The sequence below is a fragment of the Capricornis sumatraensis genome, chromosome 5, assembly GCF_032405125.1.
Source record: "Capricornis sumatraensis isolate serow.1 chromosome 5, serow.2, whole genome shotgun sequence".
NCBI lineage: Eukaryota > Metazoa > Chordata > Mammalia > Artiodactyla > Bovidae > Capricornis > Capricornis sumatraensis.
The window spans coordinates 64,956,496-64,977,827 of NC_091073.1; the positions used below are offsets into that span (position 1 = coordinate 64,956,496).

Genomic DNA, 21,332 nt, shown 5'->3' on the forward strand with positions numbered 1-21,332 from the left:
CTCAAGTTCTCTCAAATCATTCTTTAATATTGGACAAAAAAAAAAATCCATGATACGGACAAGGATTTTTCCGTTTTCTCTCTGATCACGCTCCAGTTCCTTTAAGAGGGTAGCAGACTGTTTCATCAAACATTCATTGCCTATTCTGTGTCAGTCATTGTGCTGTGGGCTGGGAATACAAAAATGAAAAGGACAGTCTGTGTGCCCTTGAGAGGACCATACTCTTCTGCAGAAGATAAATATCATAAACAGATCATTACAATAACTGCTCTAGTAGATGTTGGAAGTATATCATTCCTTCTAACTTATTTTAAAACTTTATAAGTTGATAGACTAACATGGAGTTCCTGATGGCTCAGCAGTAAAGAATCTCCCTGCAATACACTAGATACAGGAGACGTGGATTTGATCTCTGGATTGGGAAGATCCCCTGGAGGAGGAAATGGCAACCCACTCCAATATTCTTGCCTGGAGAATCCCATGGACAAAGGAGCCTGGAGGGCTATAGTCCATGGGATCACAAAGAGCCAAACACGACTGACTAATTGACTAAGCACATCTACCTCAGGCTGACATAGGCACAGAGGATTTGTGTGTGTGTGCCAATAAAGCAATACTTTTATTTATATAAAAGAAAAGGAATGAAAGGAATGTTGGGCCTTTGTTATTCATCTGGTCCAAGAGAAAAAAAAAAGATGGACTCTTTCTGTTTTGATCATGAAGAAGGCATGCTTTCTTCACCCTGTGGAAGGGCAGTTCCTTCTGGATCACCATTTAACTTATTTCTGAAGGTGTTCTTGTCCTTGCCTTCTTGTTTTTAAGAGGTTGGAAGAGGATTCAGCATTGGATTTTGACTGATGCCATCTCTGGCCTTTTTAGATCACCGTAGAGTATTTGTACGTGTGTCTCTTTAATGCTGTGGATGAGCGGGGACGTTAACATTAAGCTGTGATGTCTAACAGAGTGCTCCTAATTTCCATCCCTCTCTCTCCTACCTGCTTTCCTTCTGTGGTGGCGATGGCTGTTAGGTTGGTGTAGACAGCAGTGTTGACATCCTTGAGTGTCCTCTGACTGTAAGTCCCCACGTTCCCTTCGTCAGCACTCAGCAGGCCCTGCACCCTCATTCTGCTCCTGTCCAGCCCTGCCTGTGCACCCCCTTGTACTTCCTCCCCGTGTTCTGAGTTTGCCTTGCTTTCTACAAGGTTATTTTGACCTTGATCAAATTCACAGTTGTGTTTTTAAATTATAACTTAGCTTCTTCTCTACTCAGTAAGAGTGGTGACCCTCAAATTACCCCCTTCATCAATAAACATCCCAGTGACTTCCTGAATATGAGCAGTATTTTTCCTTTTGGATGTTTGTACCCGAATTGCATTCAACCGTTTAGTTTTCCCTTAGTATCTATTTGACAGTGTTTAGAAAGAGCATCTGTAAATCATGTCATTTAATAAAATCATCTGCAAAACCTCTGTGCCAGTCAGGTAGACCAATGCACAGTCTGCAGAACTGAGGCCCAGGGAGCCTGGGTGTGGACCTAGAGCATAGCTCTGCCCAGATGTCTGTCCTTTGCTAAAACTTCACTCAATTCATTTGCATAGACTATTAAGCCTTGGGGTATATACTACTCAATGTTTGGTTTTGCACAGATGCAGATGAAATGGCTTTTAGAAGTCTTAGATCTTTAAAGTGATGGCTCTCTAGTATTGAAATCTCTTAGGTGCGGGCATATGTTGCCTTGTAGTAACAACTCTCTGCACATATATATTCTAATAAAAGCTGATGAGCCGTTTCAGTGGAGAGCCACTGCTCTCATCTGGATTTTGATTTAGTACTCACCTTTTCCTGGAAGGAAGAAATTCAAAAAAAAGAAACAAGAAGAGAAAGAAAGAAGTCATCGGTGCCAAATTTCTTTCCTTTGTTTTTGGACATTGCTGTATTATCTAAACAACATTCACAAACTCAGTTGAGTAGTACTGTCCATTTGAGCCCTTTCTTTGGTAAGAAATACTGCTGATATCCAGTGTTGAAGCACACCCCAGAATAAAATCATCTGGGGCCACGTGGAAATGTTTCTTTCTAACTGATGCTTTTCTATCTGCGTGTTTTCTTCCACAGGAGATGGCGAATATTTTGGCTCAGAAGCAATTGCGTTCCATCATCTTAACGGTGAGTACCTGTGTGCTGTGAGCACCTTGCTGGGGAAGAAGGGTCTGGTGGATTTATAGATCTCCTCTTTTGGTGTGGTTTTCTGGTTTGTTCTGTGACTTGCTTCTGTGATCAAGCAGTGGGAAGTAGAAAGGCGGTAAAAGTGTGCTTTTGGAAATGGAATAAATAAAGCTTTCCCCCAGGGATGGCCTTGTGATTGGAGGGCGGGGGTCCCGGGAAGAGAGAAATGCCTTGTGGCAGGTTTATTATAACTCAACAGAGCTTTAGCTTTGTATTTAAGGAAATTAGGGACTCCCTGACTTTAACAAGTCCACCAATATGAGCAAATACCATTTTTAATGGGGAAACTAAAGAGAAACATATCAGACTCTGAGAGAAGTCCTGAAATTTTGACCATCATTTTCCTGGGCCACTTTATCAGAGAAAGGCAGAAAGGTCAGGCATGAAACCCACTCATTCACTGTGATGCAAAAATACATGAAACCTCAGTCAAGAAGAGGCTCTACATGTTATGTTGTACATGTTTAGAAGTAAATCAAATAGCAAGATTTCTTGAGGCCTTATCTGCTACTTGACTTTTAACTAGAGAAAAAAACATGTGTGATTGATTCTTCTGCTTACCAAAAAAAAAAAAAAAAGAATAAAGATTTATGCTTGTGTAATTCCAAAAAGGAGTTCTGCAAGCATACAGTTACACACACACACACACACACACACACACACACACGCACACACACACACACACACATTCCAATACCATGAGGCCATTAAAAATTAAAAACCTTATGGGGGCAAATAAAATAAATATTCTAGAATCCAAAGCCAATAATAATGACTATGATTTGTCATCAAGTTTGATGTTAAACTTCCTGGCTGTTAAGGATAAAGAGAAACCATATGAGTGTACTTTTCATTACTTGATAAAAGGGGTACCCTAGGTCTTTGGAGGATGACATATTTCCACCCCCTGGAACTGGAATCTGAAACGGGGATTGTCAGAACATTCTAATATATTCTTTGTCCAAGAATGGTTTTGTAGAAATTGCAGAGGGATTCAAAATATGGTTATGTTTTATACTCGCTCTCAATAGAAGTGGAAGCAACAATATTAATCATAGAGAAACGAAGGTATTTGTGTAGGGGGTGGAGAGTAGAGTGATGAAAGAGTAGAAACCTGGGATTAAAGTCTTAGCCTGTTGTTGATATCACCTTGGTGTGGCAGTTGAAGTTAGAATGCCCACAGATGGAGTGGGTGAAATGACTGTAGCTACCATGTCTCAAAGATCAGTTTGCTTCAGCGTGACTTTTTAAATGAGACCTTGATGATTGGAAGTTTAAGATTGGTTGGTATTCTTTGGCAAGAACTTGGAGTGTAGATATTGTTGAGTTGCTAATAAAATAAATAGCCATATGCTTTACTGTCCATACACTTTGGACATTAAACATATACCAAGAATTAACATTCTGTTGGGAAGATTGGAAGATATGAGGTTTGATTTTTCCCCATTGCATTGCTTGGCTTCCCACCCTCCAACCCACCTGATTTTGGTTCAGCGACTTCCTTCTATGTCTTGTTCTTCACTCCACCTCTCCTTTAATTGGCTATTTTATCATGGTGCTCAGAGCCAGGCTGTGGAGTCCAGGTACACGCCAGGTTCAGGGTACCCAGAGAAAATTCCTTGAGACAGCAAGACATGGTTGGGCCTAGCAATTCAAAATAACTCATTCGAGTGGGTGTTTCACCACTTTGACCGGTTGGTTGGCATTTTACAAAGTATTCATTTATTTATTTGCCTGTACTGGGTCTCAGCTGAAGCATGCAGGATCTAATTCCCTGACTAGGGATCGAACCTGGGCCTCCTGCCCTGGGAGCACAGAGTCTTAGCCACTGAACCACCAGGAACATCTCCAGTTGACTGGCATGTTCAAGGCACAGCTGTGGTTTCTGCCAAAGCAGATGCATATTAGGTCCGAGTCTTGAATTCCATTTCAAACCCAGCCCTTGACGGGACAAAGGCCCACATATTATAGTCTCCTGCCCCTCCTTTTATATTTATTCCATTTTGGTTCTGTTTCTAAGGGGAAGGGTCATTTTCTAAAGAAAATTCACTCACTGCATTGTGGGGGTAGTGGCCACTATATAGTGTCCACAGGGAATTAATGACAGATCTGATAGTTACTTTGCCTTTGTGTGATGCTTCTAAAGCTTTCCCAGTTTAGACGTGGGGTCACTTCTCGGAGACAGCTGTAGGGTAAGAGGATGGCAGAACTGCTTACAGTACATGTGTACCATTTATTTTTCTGGCAAGGCAAGCAGGCAAGGAGTGCTTCTGTTGTAGAAATCCATAGCTCTCCTCAAGATGCTCCCATTTCAGGCATACCTTCTCTTATATGGCTGTAACAGTCACCAAATTTCCATTTCCTGCTGCACTTCCACTCTTCCCTGAACACAATAGGTCTTTCCCCAGTTCTGGCCTAAAGATCAGGAACCTTACTGGGTCCTGAAATGTAAAGGAAAACTCCAGGGTCACGTGTGCACTCATCTTTCTCCTGATGTGGTTCCACCCACCTTCATGCCCCATGCTTCCAAATGAGGTCTTCTGAGGTTCTACTTGGCATCATGATGAGGGTGGGGTGGGTAAATTAGGTTATTTGCTGTTACTTTCTTCCTTTGTTTAAAAAAGTTTCACTCATGAACCATCTCCCTAGCATGTCATCCGAGCTCAGCGGGCCATCAACAATGAAATGGCACACCAGCTGTACGTGCTGCAGGTGCTGACCTTTAACCTTTTGGAAGATAGGATGATGACCAAGATGGACCCACAGGACCAGGTGAGTGCTCATTAGACAACAGTCAAAGCATATGAGGGAAAGAACATCCTTAAAGGTCTTTTCTTGAGCTTTTTAGAAACCAGGAGGCTTTTGATGATGATAATATTATTATCATCTCAGAACTTAGGGAAATGGATTTAAAATTTTGGTGAATCTAGAATCAGAGAGGGCTTCTCTGACAGCTCAGTGGGTAAAACTCCTCTTGCAACGCAGAAGACACAGGAGACAGGGGTTCAATCCCTGGGTCAGGAAGATCTCCTGGAGTAGGAAATAGCAGCCCACTCCAGTATTCTTGCCTGGAAAATTCCATGGACAGAGGAGCCAGGCAGGCTACAGTCCAAAGGGTCGCAAATAGTTGGACATAACTAAGTGACTAAGCATGCATAGGATCATAGAATAAAATAAATGAATTATTTTGTTATGTATTGAACACATGCAGACTCTTTCCTTATTGGATAAGAAAAACTGACATCGCATGACTACAAATACTGACACTTGGCTCCAGTACCTTCATTGGTGATAGCTTTGGAGTCAAGTCCCCAGGACACAGCTCTGGTGATATGGCTTCTACAGGCTGAGAGAGTATTTCCATTCTCCAGTGGTCAGAGCCTTGGAGGCCCCAGGTTACATCTGATTTCTGGGCTTCCATTTCTGCAGGTTGGCTCTCTGCTATAGATCTCTCTAGGTCTCTGGCTGTTGTGCTTGAGAGGTTAAGTCTTGATCCAAAAGGCTCTGGGGGAACTTTACTGTGTGAAGACAGAGTGAGAGGAAACAGCTGGGAGCGCTGCTGTAGCGTATTTGCAGCTTAAACAGCGCTGCAGCTTTGGAAAGGAAAACACTCGTTATTGGCACGTGAGGGTCTGATCTCTGGCAGATGTGGACACACATGCGAAGTGTGTAACCGCCGCAGCACTTCGTTCGTGGCGTGAGGCCACGCGATTAAGAATGATCCAGAGGCTTCCAGCGGCTGTCTAACGTGCCCCACACTTCTGGCAAGGCCAAGTGCAATCATCACAGAGAGATGAGACTGCCTTATGACTTCTAGTTTGAAAGGCAGTGCGTCCAGAGGTGGAACAGCCCTCCCTTCTTGAAAACCTCCTCCTATTTATGTAAAAGATACATGCCTTTTTCTTATTGTGGTTAAACATGCATCACAGAACCTTTACCGTTTTAACCATTTTTCAGATTTGTCTCTATGAAGTCACTTCTCAGTGGAGTTAGGGATCCCGTATCACCTACCTATTGTTCTTAAACCTTATGTGCCTCTCACTTTATTTCTGACAGTACAGGACTTCAAGATCTTCTAACTTGGCTTTTTCTAATCACAAGCCTTCCATCATATTTGGGGCCCTCATTGAGATTGTCACAGGGCAGTTGATACCAGAGCTTCAAGGGGCTTGGCCATGAGGATAATTGTGGAATAAAGCCAGGGCTGACCAGCAGGGAGAGTGGCAGGAGGGGGAAAAAGTTCACAGAGCTGTAACTTAGAACACTGGTTGCCCTTTATCTGTTTTCCTTTTGCCTGTACCCAGTGATTCATTTAGACCCTGGGGAATGAGGGAGCAGATGAAACATCACAGAATGAAGGCAGCTCTCTCTCCCTCCCTTTTTTTCCTTCCTAACCCCTTCAGGCTCAGCGGGACATCATATTTGAACTTCGAAGAATTGCTTTTGATGCAGAGTCTGAACCAAATAACAGCAGTGGCAGCATAGAGAAGCGCAAGTCCATGTACACCCGGGATTATAAGAAACTTGGCTTCATAGTAAGTAAGCCGTCTCCAGTAAGCTCTCTCCTTCCAGCACCCGGGGGCCTGACCTCAGCCTCATAAGCGATGTCTCCTCCGAGCGTGTGGTCCTCCTGTGCCTTACAGAATAGTTTCCACATTTTCCAGATGTTTAGCTGGTTTAAACAGGATCACATGAAAATCTCTTCTGGCTGCAGCGGAGTGGAATAACTTGTACAAGTGTGACTAATACTGAGTTTGTTTATTCAGTTCTGATTAAGTGTAACCAAGAGTAGTTAGCCCGGAAAGCATCTAGACTTCGTTAGATCTACTTCACAGGAGGCTGAAGATTCTATTTAAATTAAATGGGTGATGGCAATTGTGGGAGAAACCTTATTTGGGACTGGTGACTGAGTTATTCACACATATGCCGATTCCATATCACAATCAGATTGAGAGTCTCCTGAAATTTAATCATGGTGTGACATGCAGTTTATATTGTCCTAAAAGTTTTGTCTTGCTACGGATGCTAATTAGTTACCACCTAGATTTTCTTTTTACTTAGTTTGCAGATCAGAACACAGCCTTGTCCTGAATATAATCTGTTGTTTTTGTTTCTGCTTCCGGTCCATTTTTGCTTTCATCATTATCACATTTCTATATGACCTTTGGCTTATTAACCTCAAATTCTGCAGGTGTAAATTTGGGTTTCTTTCTACCTCCTTCATAACCAACATAAATCAGACTTTTGTCTTCAGTAATTAGAAATCATCGGGCATTAATTTATAACTGCAAATACTCTTTCCTTGAATATACTTACACACACACTACTGTTAATATTCATTTGTACACATTGGTATTTATGCTTTATTGTTATTTGGAAAATCTTATCTTTTATGGGAATTCTTTGAAAATGTTTCCACATCAGTTATATGCATTGTTTTCATTACTAAAGAGTTGTTATTATATGAGTGTACTACAGTTTATTTAGCCAAGCTCTTTTACTGAGTATTTCAGTGTTTTAAAATTACAGATGAGTCAGCAATTAACATCTTTGCCTCTCAGTATTGATGTACATCCTTGATCATGTCATTAGGATAAATCCATGAAACTAGCATTTCTATGATATATATTTTTAAAGCTTTTGATATCATCAAATTGCTTTCCATAAACACTGGGTAATTTCTACTTTAACCATTGGTGCATCAGAGTAACTTTTTTATAAACCTCTCTAATAATATTTGTAAAACTAGAAAAAAAATAATAATTTGATGTTATTCCTTTTTTACTGGTAGTCTTAACATGTTTTTTCTAAGAAGAACACTTCTGAAGCATTGTATTCAGCTTTGCAACTTGCTTTACAGAGCTTCATTTTTATGCTGTCATATCCCAAATTTTGACTTTGACCTTCCATTTGATCTTTTAGCTGAATCTGTTTTTCTAAATTTTAGCAAAAATTCCAAGACTGATGGAGAGGTGAGAGTCCCTGTGCTTGGTGTGTGGCGATGATCAAGGTTCCAAGGTGGCCCCGGTCCTGCTCTCACCCACCGGTGTGTTGGCAGACTCTTTGCTAGGGAGTTGCCTGTCGAACTGTGGATACAGCTCACATTCTACCTCCCTGACAGTTCCTTCCAGGTTTTACTTTAATGTGTTGAGTGAGGAAAGTGAAAGTGAAAGTTAGTCGCCCAGTCCTGTCTGACTCTTTGTGACCCCGTGGACTGGAGCCTGCCAGGCTCTTATGTCCGTGGAATTATCCAGACAAGAATACTTGAGTGAGTTGCATTTCCTTCTCCAGGGGATCTTCCCGACCCAGGAATTGAACCCAGGTGTCCTGCATTGCAGGCAGATTCTTTACCTTTTGAATCACCAGGGAAGCCCCATGTTGAGCCAGGAGTCATATGCAAATCACCTGGGAAGTTGTGCAAAATCATCCAATCTCTTACCCTTAGGTCATACAGAATGGCAGGGAACAGACCAAGGTGTGTACATTTCGAACTGCTTCCCCTCGATCCTGATATTCTGTCCTGGAGGAGAGCCTGGTGCTAGGGTACGCTTGAGTTACTGCCATTCATGTTCCTCCTTTTGGTACCACCTGGATTTCTAGTGCATTTGAACAATGTGGAAAATGCAAAGTGAGCTTTTTACACATACTGATCCCTGGACACAATGTGTCTCTGACCCAGGTCCTAGTGGGTTTTGTCGGGGGCAGTTGGGTCCCAGAACATACAGTGTTATCTGTTTTCTTGTCTGAGGGATGGAGGAGAGAGGGAAGTTGAGGAAAGACCACTCAGTAGGACTTGGATTATCCCAGCTTTTTGTGTTACTGCAGGTCTCTAGGAAGGATAGACTTAATGAGGGTGGGAGGTATGAGGCACCTCCTTTTTTATTTCTATGTGTTAGTCCTGTGTGAAATCTCCAGAGTATCCCACAAGCCAAACTCTTGAGTGATTTTTCTCGATGAAGCTCCATCTGTCATAACATGATTGATAATTCCTTCCACAGTTGGCTTCTGGGGTCTGTCTCTGTCTTAGCTTTCAACGTCTGCTGAGTGTTTTTTGAGTACTTTGTGAGTACTTTATGAAGAATGTTGCATTTTTAAAGTAAAAGTTAAAATTATGTTGTTCTAAGGCCTTCAGCACTTATGTGGCCTCCACTCCAAGGATTTAAAAAATCATTTAAAAAAAAGCAAAAATCTTGAACAGAGAATAACCAGAACGGAGTGTTGATTTTTCCCTGGTACTTTCTTTGAGCTTTCAATTTTAGTCCTTCCTCTGAAACTTCTTCCAGGCCACAATCTTGCATCAGGTAATGGAGAAACTGAAAAGACTAGTTAGTCATGATTTCTAACGCTAGAAATGATGCAACCACTTTCACAAGCAGAAATTTTCTCTTTTGACTACCTGTCAGCAGAAACAGACAGGCCTCGCTAATGGAAAGACAGGCTGGTGGTGCCACCTAGAGGCCATTGTGCAAAACGCAGAAAGCTGGTTGAAGACCTCAAGTGTCTGGCCGGGAAAGCTCTGGATGCTGGAAACTGTCCTGATAAAGGATTCTCTCTGTGCTTCCAAAGGAGGAGTAATCTTGTCTGTAAACTCCTTAGCAACCTCCTCCGCAGTCTGAGACTTGAGTAGCCTTTTGGATCTCTTTGAAGAAAAGTTCAAGTCATATAAGATTGTTATTCCTCGTTTTTGCATCTCCTGAGTAGGCATTGCCCAGGACACATTAAGTGACAAATTTTTGGAGTTGAGTGAGTCTAGATTTTAATTCCATGCTTCCCACTTAAAAAGCCACTTACTACTAGTGAGCCGTTTATTAATAACTGGCCAGTAGGGCAGTTATTTGGGCTTCCCTGGTGGCTCAGTGGTAAAGAATCCGCCTGTAAAGCGGAAGACACAGGAGGCGCAGTTTCGATCCCGGGTTGGGAACATTCCCTGGAGAAGGGCATGGCAACCCACTCCAGTATTCTTGCTGGGAAAATCCCATGGATAGAGGAGCCTGATGGGCTACAGTCCATAGGGTCGCAAAGAGTTGGACACAATTGAAGCGACTTAGCATGCAAGCATGGGGCAGTTGTTTAACCTGTTTGGGTGTCAGCTTCCTCAGGATGAAACTGGGCAGATGCTCTTCTATTTCGCAGCTGCTGGCGGGCTCTGCAAGACCATCTTTTAGCAACGGGCCTTGCACCTGGCATGGCAGAGGCACCCAGCAAATGGCACCTCCTTCCCTTTCTTTTCGGAGAGCACATTTCAAGGAAATCATAGGCAGCTTTTTAAGTTTTCCGAACTGGAGGGGCCGTTGCTCCAACAAGGCAAGAAGAACAGTTTGTTACCGGATAATAAAGCACGACACTTTCGAGAAGGCAGATGGGCCTCACATTTCTTCTCAGTGCAGCATCCCAACAGAGCAGATTTTTCTGGTGAAATCATTCTAAAGTCCCAATCTAAAGTGGCTAAATGGCTTGTATGGTTAGTCATAACACAGCAAAGCACTTGCTCTTAACACAAAGCTGCTTATTCTTCCAAGATCTTTTAGTTAATGGTTTCTGAGTTGCAAAATGGACATGCTTATAGATTCCCTGGTAAGAAGAGGGAGTCAAGGATGTCTGGGTTAATACTAATCTTATTGGAACTTCTAAGGAGGTGCATGTGTGCTTCTCAACCTGACAGAAGGCAGATTCACATTTTTATAATGATTTTATTTTGAAAACACAGGAAATACCTTTATACAGACCATGCCCTATTGACTATAATGACCAGGAACTGTGCAGAATGCTTTGCATACTCTGAGAAGAGTTTGAGTTCCTGGCCACAAACCCTTCAGAACGTGACTGTCTTGATGTCAAATTGATAGCTTCTCTATTTGTGGATTTTACCCTTGTCCAGTCTAAAAGGAGGTATCTATAGTTCTTTTTTCTTGAACCCTGTTGGACTAAGGCAGATGTCAGAAAATGGAAAAGAGTGGGTTTTTTCCTTAGTTGTCTTTTTCTTCTTCTTGAGCTTGACTGGGGATAAAATAAGCTCATTTTAAAAAAGAAACTCTTTCTGAACAGCATAATGTGCTTTTAATCTGAAGTGTTTTGATAAGCATTTACCTTAATATTTTCAGATGGTCTTAGCAGAAAAAAACATGGCTAACTTGTGGGTAGTGGGAAAAATACTATTTCAGAATTAAGACTCTTTTAAAATGTAGGTTTTATTGTATTCAGGTATAATAAGGCCAGCCCTGCCCCTGGAGATGGTTGTTGTAGAACAGGCAGATTGTTATTCATAGATCCCAAGAGGAGGGAGCATGTAACCTCACAGGAGCATAAGGGGGCACTAGGGTCAGTCAGGAGACTGAGGGAGCAAGGGGGAAACACAGGCAATGGCCTCTGTCGTGGTCTCCACGGGAAAGCCAAGGCACAGCGGGTAAGCAGACTCAGAACTGGTTGGTTTGAATAATCTCCCTGAGTTCTGAGCCTGCATGCTACCCTGCGTTGTCCCGTACTTGGCCCCGTGTTCATTAGGGCGGGTGGATGGTGGCCCCGAGTGTAAACACTGAGAAAGGAGGTTGTTGGGGGATGAAGGCAGCCTTCTCATCTCTAGAAAGCAGGTCACTCTGCAAAGGGGAGCCCCTCCAGTGTCAGCAAGGACCCAAGATTCCAAAGCATCAGAAAATAAAAGAAAATGAAAAAACAAATGATGAATACAGACTTACATTCAAATTTTAAAGGATTTTTTTTACCTTCTTGGATGATAGAAGATGCTTATGCACAAGTATAATTATCCATAATTATATATGCAGTGCTTGGTGTCATTTTAATATATTTTTTCTCAAATACAGATGGCAGGATATGAAATGAGATGCATATTTATATATCTCTTCCTCCATCTCCATCTCCATCTCTGTTCCCATACCACAGAAGACGGCGTCTTAGTCTAAATGCTGCTGGAAATCCGCAGCTACTAGGAGAGTGTGACATTGGGATTACGCTTGTCCAGGGCTGTCTTTGACTCTGCCACTCACAGGCTGAGTGATTCCGGCAAGGTACTTGACATTGTCATGTCTCAATTTTCTTATCTTTAAAATGGGGCATGTTAGTTGTTTCTGTCTATAGGTTTGTTGTGTGGATTAAATGAGTAAACACTTATAAATCGTACAGAACGATACCGGACATAGGAATTTGGACGGTGTTACAGCTACTATTAATATTATTATTGGAATGTTGCCCAGTGTCCCATGACACTGTGAGAGACAATAATGGGGGAATGTGAGAGTTGTAAGTTGCTCCTAGGAAGATAATGAGAAAATGCATGGTTCAAAATAACAGTTAAAGATGAGGGAATAATGTGTGCTTGGGAAACTGCAAGAAAATTTGTCGTGACCAGTGTTCATGTTGTCCTGGGGGCAGAGATGTAGAGTTGGCATTACAAGCAAGAGACCAATTATAGAGAATTTTAAATTCAGAGGGGTTAAAATAGACAGTAAATCTTCATGGCTTCCAGACCTGAATATTCACCCATTCCCTACAATTTATTTGTAACCTTGAAATCAATCATCGTGGGCTTTCACAGTCATTTGCAGACAAGCACATAGTGGCAAAAAAATTGAGTTATTGGGCAGTCTCATGAGATCAGCAAGGTATCTGCCGTCTTGTTTCAACTCTTAAATGAGTATCCCTTTTGCAGTCCAGCCAAGGACACATTTTCCGAAATGATTTGCTTTCTCTTGGTGATTTTGCCATTTAAAATGGCCCCCCAACTTTGTGCTAAAGTGCTGTCTAGTCTTCCTACATGTAGAGGCTGTGATGTATGTGCCTTATGGAGAAAACCTGTGTATTAGATAAACTTACTTCAGGCATGAGCGACACTGCTGTTGCTGTGAGTTGTGTTAATGCATCAATAATAAGTTACATAGTGAGTTTTTAAACAGACATGCACATAAAACAAGGTTATATATTGATCGATTGACAAAAATTTGTGACCAGGGGCTCAAAGGAACCTAAACCTGTACTGCCCTTAGGAACAATGGCTCAGTGTCTGTGATGATTTCATAGGCCATAGGTACAGGAAATAAAGAGAATCAATGTACTGTAAGGCCCTGGAGAGCTTTCAGGCAGGGGTGAGCCATGCAGGGGAGAAGCTAAGGTGGTCCTAGGTTCAGTTCTGTGCTCACCACGTGTCCTGTACATGCCAAGTTGGGAAGAGCTGGCCCATCCTTCAAGAACTCACAGGTATTTGAGACGTCAACAAATGTCTGCAAATCACAGCACCACTCAGGACAATCGGGGTGCGTGTGAATACTATAACCTACTGTGACTTGAGTCATTTATTTCAAGAAGCTGCCTTGAAACTGCTGCTGTACCAAATACTACATCCCTGTAGTTAGGTGAATTTTCATCCTATAATCAAGTTTCATTCCAAACTCATTCTGCATAGATGAGAATGCAGCTTCGGGTGGGTCTGGCTTATATTTCAGCATCACTCCTAACAGGACTTTCTTAAAGGTTTTGTCATTGAGAATGTGATCCAGTCCCTTGGACTACAAGGACAGCATTAGCAAGAATCTAGACTATATGTAAAGTAAATTTTAACATTTACCTAATCTTTGCTGTGTTCAACCCCCTTTCTCAAGCATTTCTGGAACCACAAATTAAAGCAGATTTTAATAAAGAAAATCACTTTTTCCCATAGGGATGATTTAATAATTGGAATAGTATTCTTAACCAAGAACCCTAATTTCAAATAGTTGAAGATACGCCCCATGAAAAATAGGTCATAAAAAAGGGACAACTAATTAGTCTGGGTTGCTCTGCACGGAAGCTCTGGCAAGTCCTAGTCAGTCCACCCAGCCCCAGCCTGCCCCTTCCACCCGAGGGAGGGACCTTTTACAGACTGTGATGAAGGGATAACTGAACTCCCTGAATGTTTAGGTTCAGTCGGGATGAAATCACAGGCAGTTACCACATGGACTTATTGCCCAGAACCACATCTTCTATCTTCTGCCTCATGGACACTGTGTTCTGGTCCATTCTGTTCAGAAACCCCCTTTCCCTATTCAAAATGCAGTGAGGCCCCAGTCCTAATCATTTCTAGTCTTGCTCCATCTGAAAGGAAACTAACATGCACTGTGCATCTGGGAGAGGACATGGCAGCCCACCCCAGTCAGTATTCCTGCCTGGAAAGTCCCATGGACAGGAGAGCCTGGTGAGCTCCAGACCATGGGGTCACAGAGAGTCAGGCATTACTGAACTAGCCAAGAGATACAATTATTAGTGAAGCCTGAGCAGAATCAGCCAGCAGATGGAGTAAACCCACAGCCATTGACGACTCTCAATCAGACCTCACCCCCGACGAACTCGGGAGTATCAGCCACTGGGACACCCAATTATATTACAGCTTTGCTTGTCAGCCTGCAGAATTTGAAACTGTAGGGCCAAGACAAGAAGCCTTAGGATATCTTCAGGAGGTCTGCTTAGCCTTCATCAAGGTCCTACAGAAGCTAGGACCATTCTAAGATGCCCACCTGGCCTCTTTGTTAAATGAGATTGTCCTGCTGTTCATAGCCAGTGAGCATTTATGTGTAGCACCCACATCTCCTGATGCTCATTCCCAATTATTTTTCCTTATGCTGTCTTGAAAAATTTTATATGGGGCGTAAGAGTCTATACATCAAATATTTTCTTCTGTCTTAATATGGAAATGCAAGAAAGAACCCATTGTAAATAGAAAATCCAGATGAATGTTGACTGTAGAAACAATGATAATAATGTATTTGGGGGTTTAAAAATATACATAATTAAAACGTGGAACAATAATAACTTGGAGTGTGTAACAGAGTAAAAATGAACCAGCTGGGGCGTGGTACAAAGCTATTGTGGAAGTCTGAGCTGATTCTTGATATGTATTTCTCAGGTGAGTAGAATATTATGGATTCATTTTTCAACTTCTTCTTTTAGTAGCCATTTGTGACCTTGTGGACTGTAGCCCCCCACCCCCACCCCTCTGCCGGCTCCTCTATTTGTGGGATTCTCCAGGCAAGAATACTAAGAGTGGGTAACCATGCCTCCTCCAGGGGATCTTCCCAGCCCAGGAATCAAACCTGTGTCTCTTGTGTCTCCTGCATTGGCAGGCTAATTCTTCGCCAGAGTGCCACCTGGAAAGCCCCTTTTAAGTAGCCATTCCTGGAATTAATTGTTCAGAGATATCACCAAGACTCCCATCTTGATGGTATGGGGTACTTGAACCTCGTGATCGTTTGTTTCCCTTTTATCCCTGCTTTTCTCTTCCTCACTTCAACAAATAGCAAGGGGGTTGTGAAAGGGAAAGCCAAAGAAGGGCATTCATTGAGGATACTCATAGTTTAAGCCAGAATTTGCAGGCAGTTCTGTCAGTCACTTCCTTGATTGGCAGGTAAGAGTGTGGCAACTCCTCATTTCAGGTAAAGAGAGGACCCCGTGGCCAGGATGGGCTCTGCCGTGTCTGTCTTGGATGTTTCCGATCAATGATGCACAGTGTAGCATCTATTGTCTTCACGTTTGGTTTTAAGTGCTGAGACCAGAGCATTGTGGAAGTTACGCGCACATAGAAGAATAAAAGTTAGCTTCCGAAAGCCTCTGGCAGAACCAGAAGGTGGGATCCTGAGCTCCATTTCTCCGTCGTTGAACTGAGGGGAGCAGATCCCTGGGCAGAGCTGCTGCGCGGCGGGCTTTTCTGGTTGGTGTGGTTGTAGGGCCGCCTTCCCCGCAGGGTCGCACCATCACACTTGCTGGTGATGCAGAGACGTCCAGAAGTTCCGTGTAGAGCACCTGCAGACTTTTCGTTTCTTCTTCCTCCTCGGCTGTCTGGCTGGCTGGGGTGGGCAAGGACCGTCCCGATGGGTGCGGTGTGTCTGGCTTGCAGGGGCAGCCCCCGCGCAGGCTCTCCGTCACTGTTGGGGCTGACGGGTGGGCCCGTTCCCGCTGCCTGACTGCGGTGTTGGGGCTTGTGCCGTCGCTGCAGTTCCATCAGGTCGGTGACTTCGTGCACGTGACCGGTTGCTTCCCTTCTCCCTTCCCTAGCAAGGGAGAGGAGCGCCGAGGCGCAAGAAGAGCTGGGGACAGTCTCATCTCAGAATCAGCCCCCCAGGAGCCAGCTGTTGCCCATGGATGCCGTGTGAAGACGGGGAAAAGTGCCTCAACCCTATAAGGGACACGTGAATAACTGTGCTCTTGAAGTGCTTTATATTTTTAAAAGAAATATTGTAAAGGAAAAATTTTACAAACAAATGGACTGTGATTCATTGCCATGACAATATTTGAGCTTTGTTCTCTTCTCGTATTTTAGTGTGATTAATTTTAACTCTAGCAGAATCTCTCAGGGGACTGTTGAAAACTGAGTGAGAGGATGGGTTTCTCCCGCTCTATTTTCCCCACTCTCCTCCTGTTCAGGACTCATTGTGCCTTTGTTGTTCTTCAGTCGCTAAGTCGTGTCCAGCTCTTTGCGACCCCATGAGCTATAGCACACCAGGCTTCCCTGTCCTTCACTGTCTCCTGGAGTTTGCCCAGACTCGTGTCTGTTGAGTCAGGGATGCCATCCAACCATCTCGTCCTCTGTCACCCCCTTCTCCTGCCCTCAAGCTTTCTCAGCATCACTGTACCCAAGGTGGACCATTTATGTCCTGTTAGTGCTGATTTGGAGAAGGCAATGGCACCCCACTCCAGTACTCTTGGAAAATCCCATGGACGGAGGAGCCTGGTAGGCTGCAGTCCATGGGGTCCCTAGGAGTCGGACACGACTGAGCGACTTCTTTCACTTTTCACTTTCATGCATTAGAGAAGGAAATGGCAACCCACTCCAGTGTTCTTGCCTGGAGAATCCCAGGGATGGGGCAGCCTGATGGGCTGCCGTCTCTGGGGTCGCACAGTCAGACACGACTGAAGCGACTTAACAGCAGCTGCAGCAGCAGCAGCAGTGCTGATTTATAGCCACTAGGGGGCGCGCTACACAAAGGCATGTGTGTTAAGTTACTCTCCAGACAGAAGATATTTTCTATGAAGAGCAGCTCTTAGAAGGCAGAGTACTTGGTGGGGTAATTTTTAAAAGATTGAACCCTGGGCCAGCCAAAACCATCTGCCTTAAACTTTAGCTTAAAACCCACAAGAATTTTGTCTTCTTGAAAACAAAACTATGGAGGCAACTTATTAAACAGTGTTAGTCACGAACTCCTTCACGTTCCCCTCTCCTGGCATTCTTTCTTTGTACATGGGATTTTGCAGCAATGGTTACCATTCAGCAAGTACAAGGGTGATGCACAGGGAATGTGGGCTTCAGTTCAGTTCACTTCAGTACAGTCGCTCAGTTGTGTCTGACTCTTTGCAACCCCACGTACCATGGCACACCAGGCCTCCCTGTCTATCACCAACTCCCAGAGTTCACCCAAACTCATGTCCATTGAGTCGGTGATGCCATCAAACCATCTTATCCTCTGCAATCCCCTTCTCCTCCTGCCCTCAATCTTTCCCAGCAACAGGGTCTTTTCGAATGAGTCAGCTCTTTGCATCAGATGGCCGAAGTATTGGAGTTTCAGCTTCAACATAAGTCCTTCCAGTGGACACTCAGGACTGATTTCCTTTAGGATGGACTGGTTGGATCTCCTTGCAGTCCAAGGGACTTGCAAGAGTCTTCTCCAACACCACAGTTCAAAAGCATCAATTCTTCAGTGCTCAGCTTTCTTCACAGTCCAACTGTCACATTCATACATGACTACTGGAAAAACTATAGCCTTGACTAGGTGGACCTTTGTTGCAAAGTAATGTCTCTGCTTTTTAATATGCTGTCTTGGTTAGTCATAACTTTCCTTCCAAGGAGCAAGTGTCTTTTAATTTCATGGCTGCAATCACCATCTGCAGTGATTTTGAAGCCCAAAAAGACAAAGTCAGCCACTGTTTACACTGTTTCTCCATCTATTTGCCATGAAGTGATGGGACTGGATGCCATTATCTTAGTTTTCTGAATGTTGAGCTTTAAGCCAACTTTTTCACTCTCTTCTTTCACTTTCATCAAGAGGCTCTTTAGTTCTTCACTTTCTGCCATAAGGGTGGTGTCATCTGCATATCTGAGGTTATTGATATTTCTCCCAGCAATCCTGATTCCAGCTTGTGCTTCCTCCAGCCTAGTGTTTCTCATGATGTACTCTGCATATAAGTTAAATAAGCAGGGTGACAATATATAGCCTTGACGTACTCCTTTTCCTATTTGGAACCAGTCTGTTGTTCCATGTCCATTTCTACCTGTTGCTTCCTGACCTGCATACAGATTTCTCAAGAGGCAGGTCAGGTGGTCTGGTATTCCCACCTCTTTAAGAATTTTCCACAGTTTATTGTGATCCACACCGCCAAAGGCTTTGGCATAGTCAGTAAAGCAGAAATAGATGTTTTTCTGGAACTCTCTTGCTTTTTCCATAATCCAGCGGATGTTGGCAATTTGATCTCTGGTTCCTCTGCCTTTTCTAAAACCAGCTTGAACATCTGGAAGTTCACAGTTTACGTATTGCTGAAGCCTGGCTTGGAGAATTTTGAGCATTACTTTGCTAGTGTATGAGATGAGTGCAATTGTGCGGTAGTTTGAGCATTCTTTGGCATTGCCTTTCTTTGGGATTGGAATGAAAACTGACCTTTTCCAATCCTGTGGCCACTGCTGAGTTTTCCAAATTTGCTGGCATATTGAGTGCAGCACTTTCACAGGATCATCTTTTAAGATTTGAAATAGCTCAGTGTGGGCTTGCTGCTGCTGCTGCTGCTGCTGTGTTGCTTCAGTCGTGTCCAACTCTTTGCGACCCCATAGACGGCAGCCCACCAGGCTGCCCCGTCCCTGGGATTCTCCAGGCAAGAACACTGGAGTGGGTTGCTATTTCCTTTTCCAAGGCATGAAAGTGAAAAGTGAAAGGGAAGTCGCTCAGTCATGTCCGACTCTTAGCGACCCCATGGACTGCAGCTCAACAGGCTCCACCATCCATGGGATTTTCCTGGCAAGAGTACTGGAGTGGGGTGCCATTGCCTTTTCCTAATGTGGACTTAATGATATATAAACAAGTCAGTTTCATCTGAGATAATATAGCACTGCTCTCCGGACACACAGTCTGGGGCCAGACTGCCTGGTTTTGCATCCCAGCTCCATTGCTCCTCAGCTGCGTGACCTTGGATAATTTACCTAATCTTTCTTTATCCCATTATCTCTGCATTAGTAAGAATGGCATCATAATAGTTCCTACCTAAGCTTTGTGGTTGAGATTAATGAGTTAACAGAAATCAAATTCTTAGAATCCTGCCTGACATTGAGAGAAATTTAATAAATTCTAATTACTGCTGTTACCCTTTGGTTTGGGTGGCCACAGTGAGTGTGGGGTCTGTGTTTTGACTTTGACAGTTCTCCAATTGACTAGAACCAGTTGTATCAGAGAGTAGAAATAAGTGGCTTCAACGTGGAACTAATCTGAGGGATAATAGGTCCCAAGAGTGCTTCCCTGGTGGCTCAGATGGTAAAGAATCTTCCTGCAATGCTGGAGACCAGGTTTGATTCCTGAGTCAGGATGATCCCCTGGAGAAAGGCATGGCAACCCACTCCAGTATTCTTTCCTGGAGAATTCCATGGACAGAGAAACCTGGTGGGCTCTCGTTGCACAGAGTCAAACATGACTGAGTATGCACACACATACAATAGGTCCCAAAGTCCATGAATTCTAGAGAATTTTTTAAAAGTGTTTGGCAAGGCAGGAATTTTATAATCTTCAAGAAGTGTTTAGTGAAGAGAGAAGTCCTTTTCCTCTCCTTGAATAGCGGCTCAGGAACTAGCATTCAGGCCCAGGGCTAAGGATGTCCTTGGGGATTCAGTCCTCATAGACACCTGCTCCTGTGAGGAGTTCCAAGAGGCAGAAGGGCTCAAAATCACAATGTAAATCAAAGAAATTTTGCTGTTCACAACAGGAAACGCTTTTCAGTTGGCTGACTCCATACAGGGTAGCCCTTTAGAGTACCTTGGACTTAGGCTAGACTGCACTAGAGCTTGAGCATTTGATCAGAGCCTTAAAAAGGACCAGCAGTTATGGGATTCTGGTACCTATGATGGAATTGTTGTAAATGTCCAGCATCTCTTCCCATCATGCTCTGCTTCGTGGCTGAGCCTCTTGATTTTGCCCCTGGTAGGATGTCAGGGGTCTTCCCAGGTAGCACTAGTGGTAAAGAACCTGCCTGCCTATGCAGGAAACGTAAGAGCCGTGGGTTCCATCCCTGGGTCAGGAAGATGCCCTGGAGGAGGGCATGGCAACCCACTCCAGTATTCTTGCCTAGAGAATCCCATCGACAGAGGAGCCTGGTGGGCTACAGTGTGTGGGGTTGCAAAAAGTTGGACACAACTGAAGTGACTTAGCACGGGCTGGTATCAGAGCATCTTGAAAAGCAATGCTGGCTCTTCTGGGGTGCAGGCCAGAGGGTGAAGAAATGCCAGTACGGAGACCCCTGGTGCAATCGCCTGCTTGCTGTCAACCTTGCCTTGGACAGCAATTGAACAGCCCCAGGTCAAGTTAGTAGGCCTTCTATTCTCATTCTCTTTCCTGAGACTTTTTTTTTTGTCCTTTTTTCCAAATGGTCACCATTTGTCAGTGTGTCTCATAGCTCTGAATTCAGTGTAATGTGACCTTGGGAGAGGAGGTGTGAACAAGCCATGCAGACCTGTTTTATGTCTGGGAGGAAGTAATTTATACACCAGGAGCTGGCTCTGTGGTGTGGGATTCTAATTCTGGGAATGGCATTTTGTATGTGTAGGAAGGCTGTCAAAACCTTTCCAATGGAAGGGACCAGAACCAATTTGAGAATAAGGTGGTTATGTAAGAACTGTCCCGGCTCAGGCATCTTGGCACATGTCCTGTGTTGTTCACTCCAAAGAGGAAAGAAACGGGAACAGAGAGGAATTCTCTGTGCACCCTTGAAAACCCACAAACTTACCAGTAAGAGATGACATGCAGTTCTGAGATGTTTCTGGAGGCAAAACATTTGTAGTTTTCTGTAGTCAGAAAAGGGTAATGGGTGTGCATGAACCCTTTGCTTTCTTATTATTCCTGCTCCTCCTCTTTAAAATGTTCGCCAAACTAATTAGC

At 43.7% G+C, this 21,332-nt stretch overlaps 1 protein-coding gene across 2 annotated transcripts in view; it reads left to right on the forward strand.

The window, feature by feature from the left end:
• Positions 1-21,332, forward strand: part of ELMO1 (engulfment and cell motility 1) — a 568,923-nt gene that overhangs the window by 222,983 nt on the left and 324,608 nt on the right. The window contains exons 11-14 of one of the 2 annotated variants that reach the window (XM_068972512.1): positions 1,029-1,073; positions 2,116-2,166; positions 4,876-4,998; positions 6,630-6,761. In XM_068972512.1, the coding sequence (XP_068828613.1) occupies positions 1,029-1,073; positions 2,116-2,166; positions 4,876-4,998; positions 6,630-6,761 (351 nt within the window). The remainder of the gene's footprint in view (positions 1-1,028; positions 1,074-2,115; positions 2,167-4,875; positions 4,999-6,629; positions 6,762-21,332) is intronic. The other variant, XM_068972513.1, reaches the window with a different exon arrangement.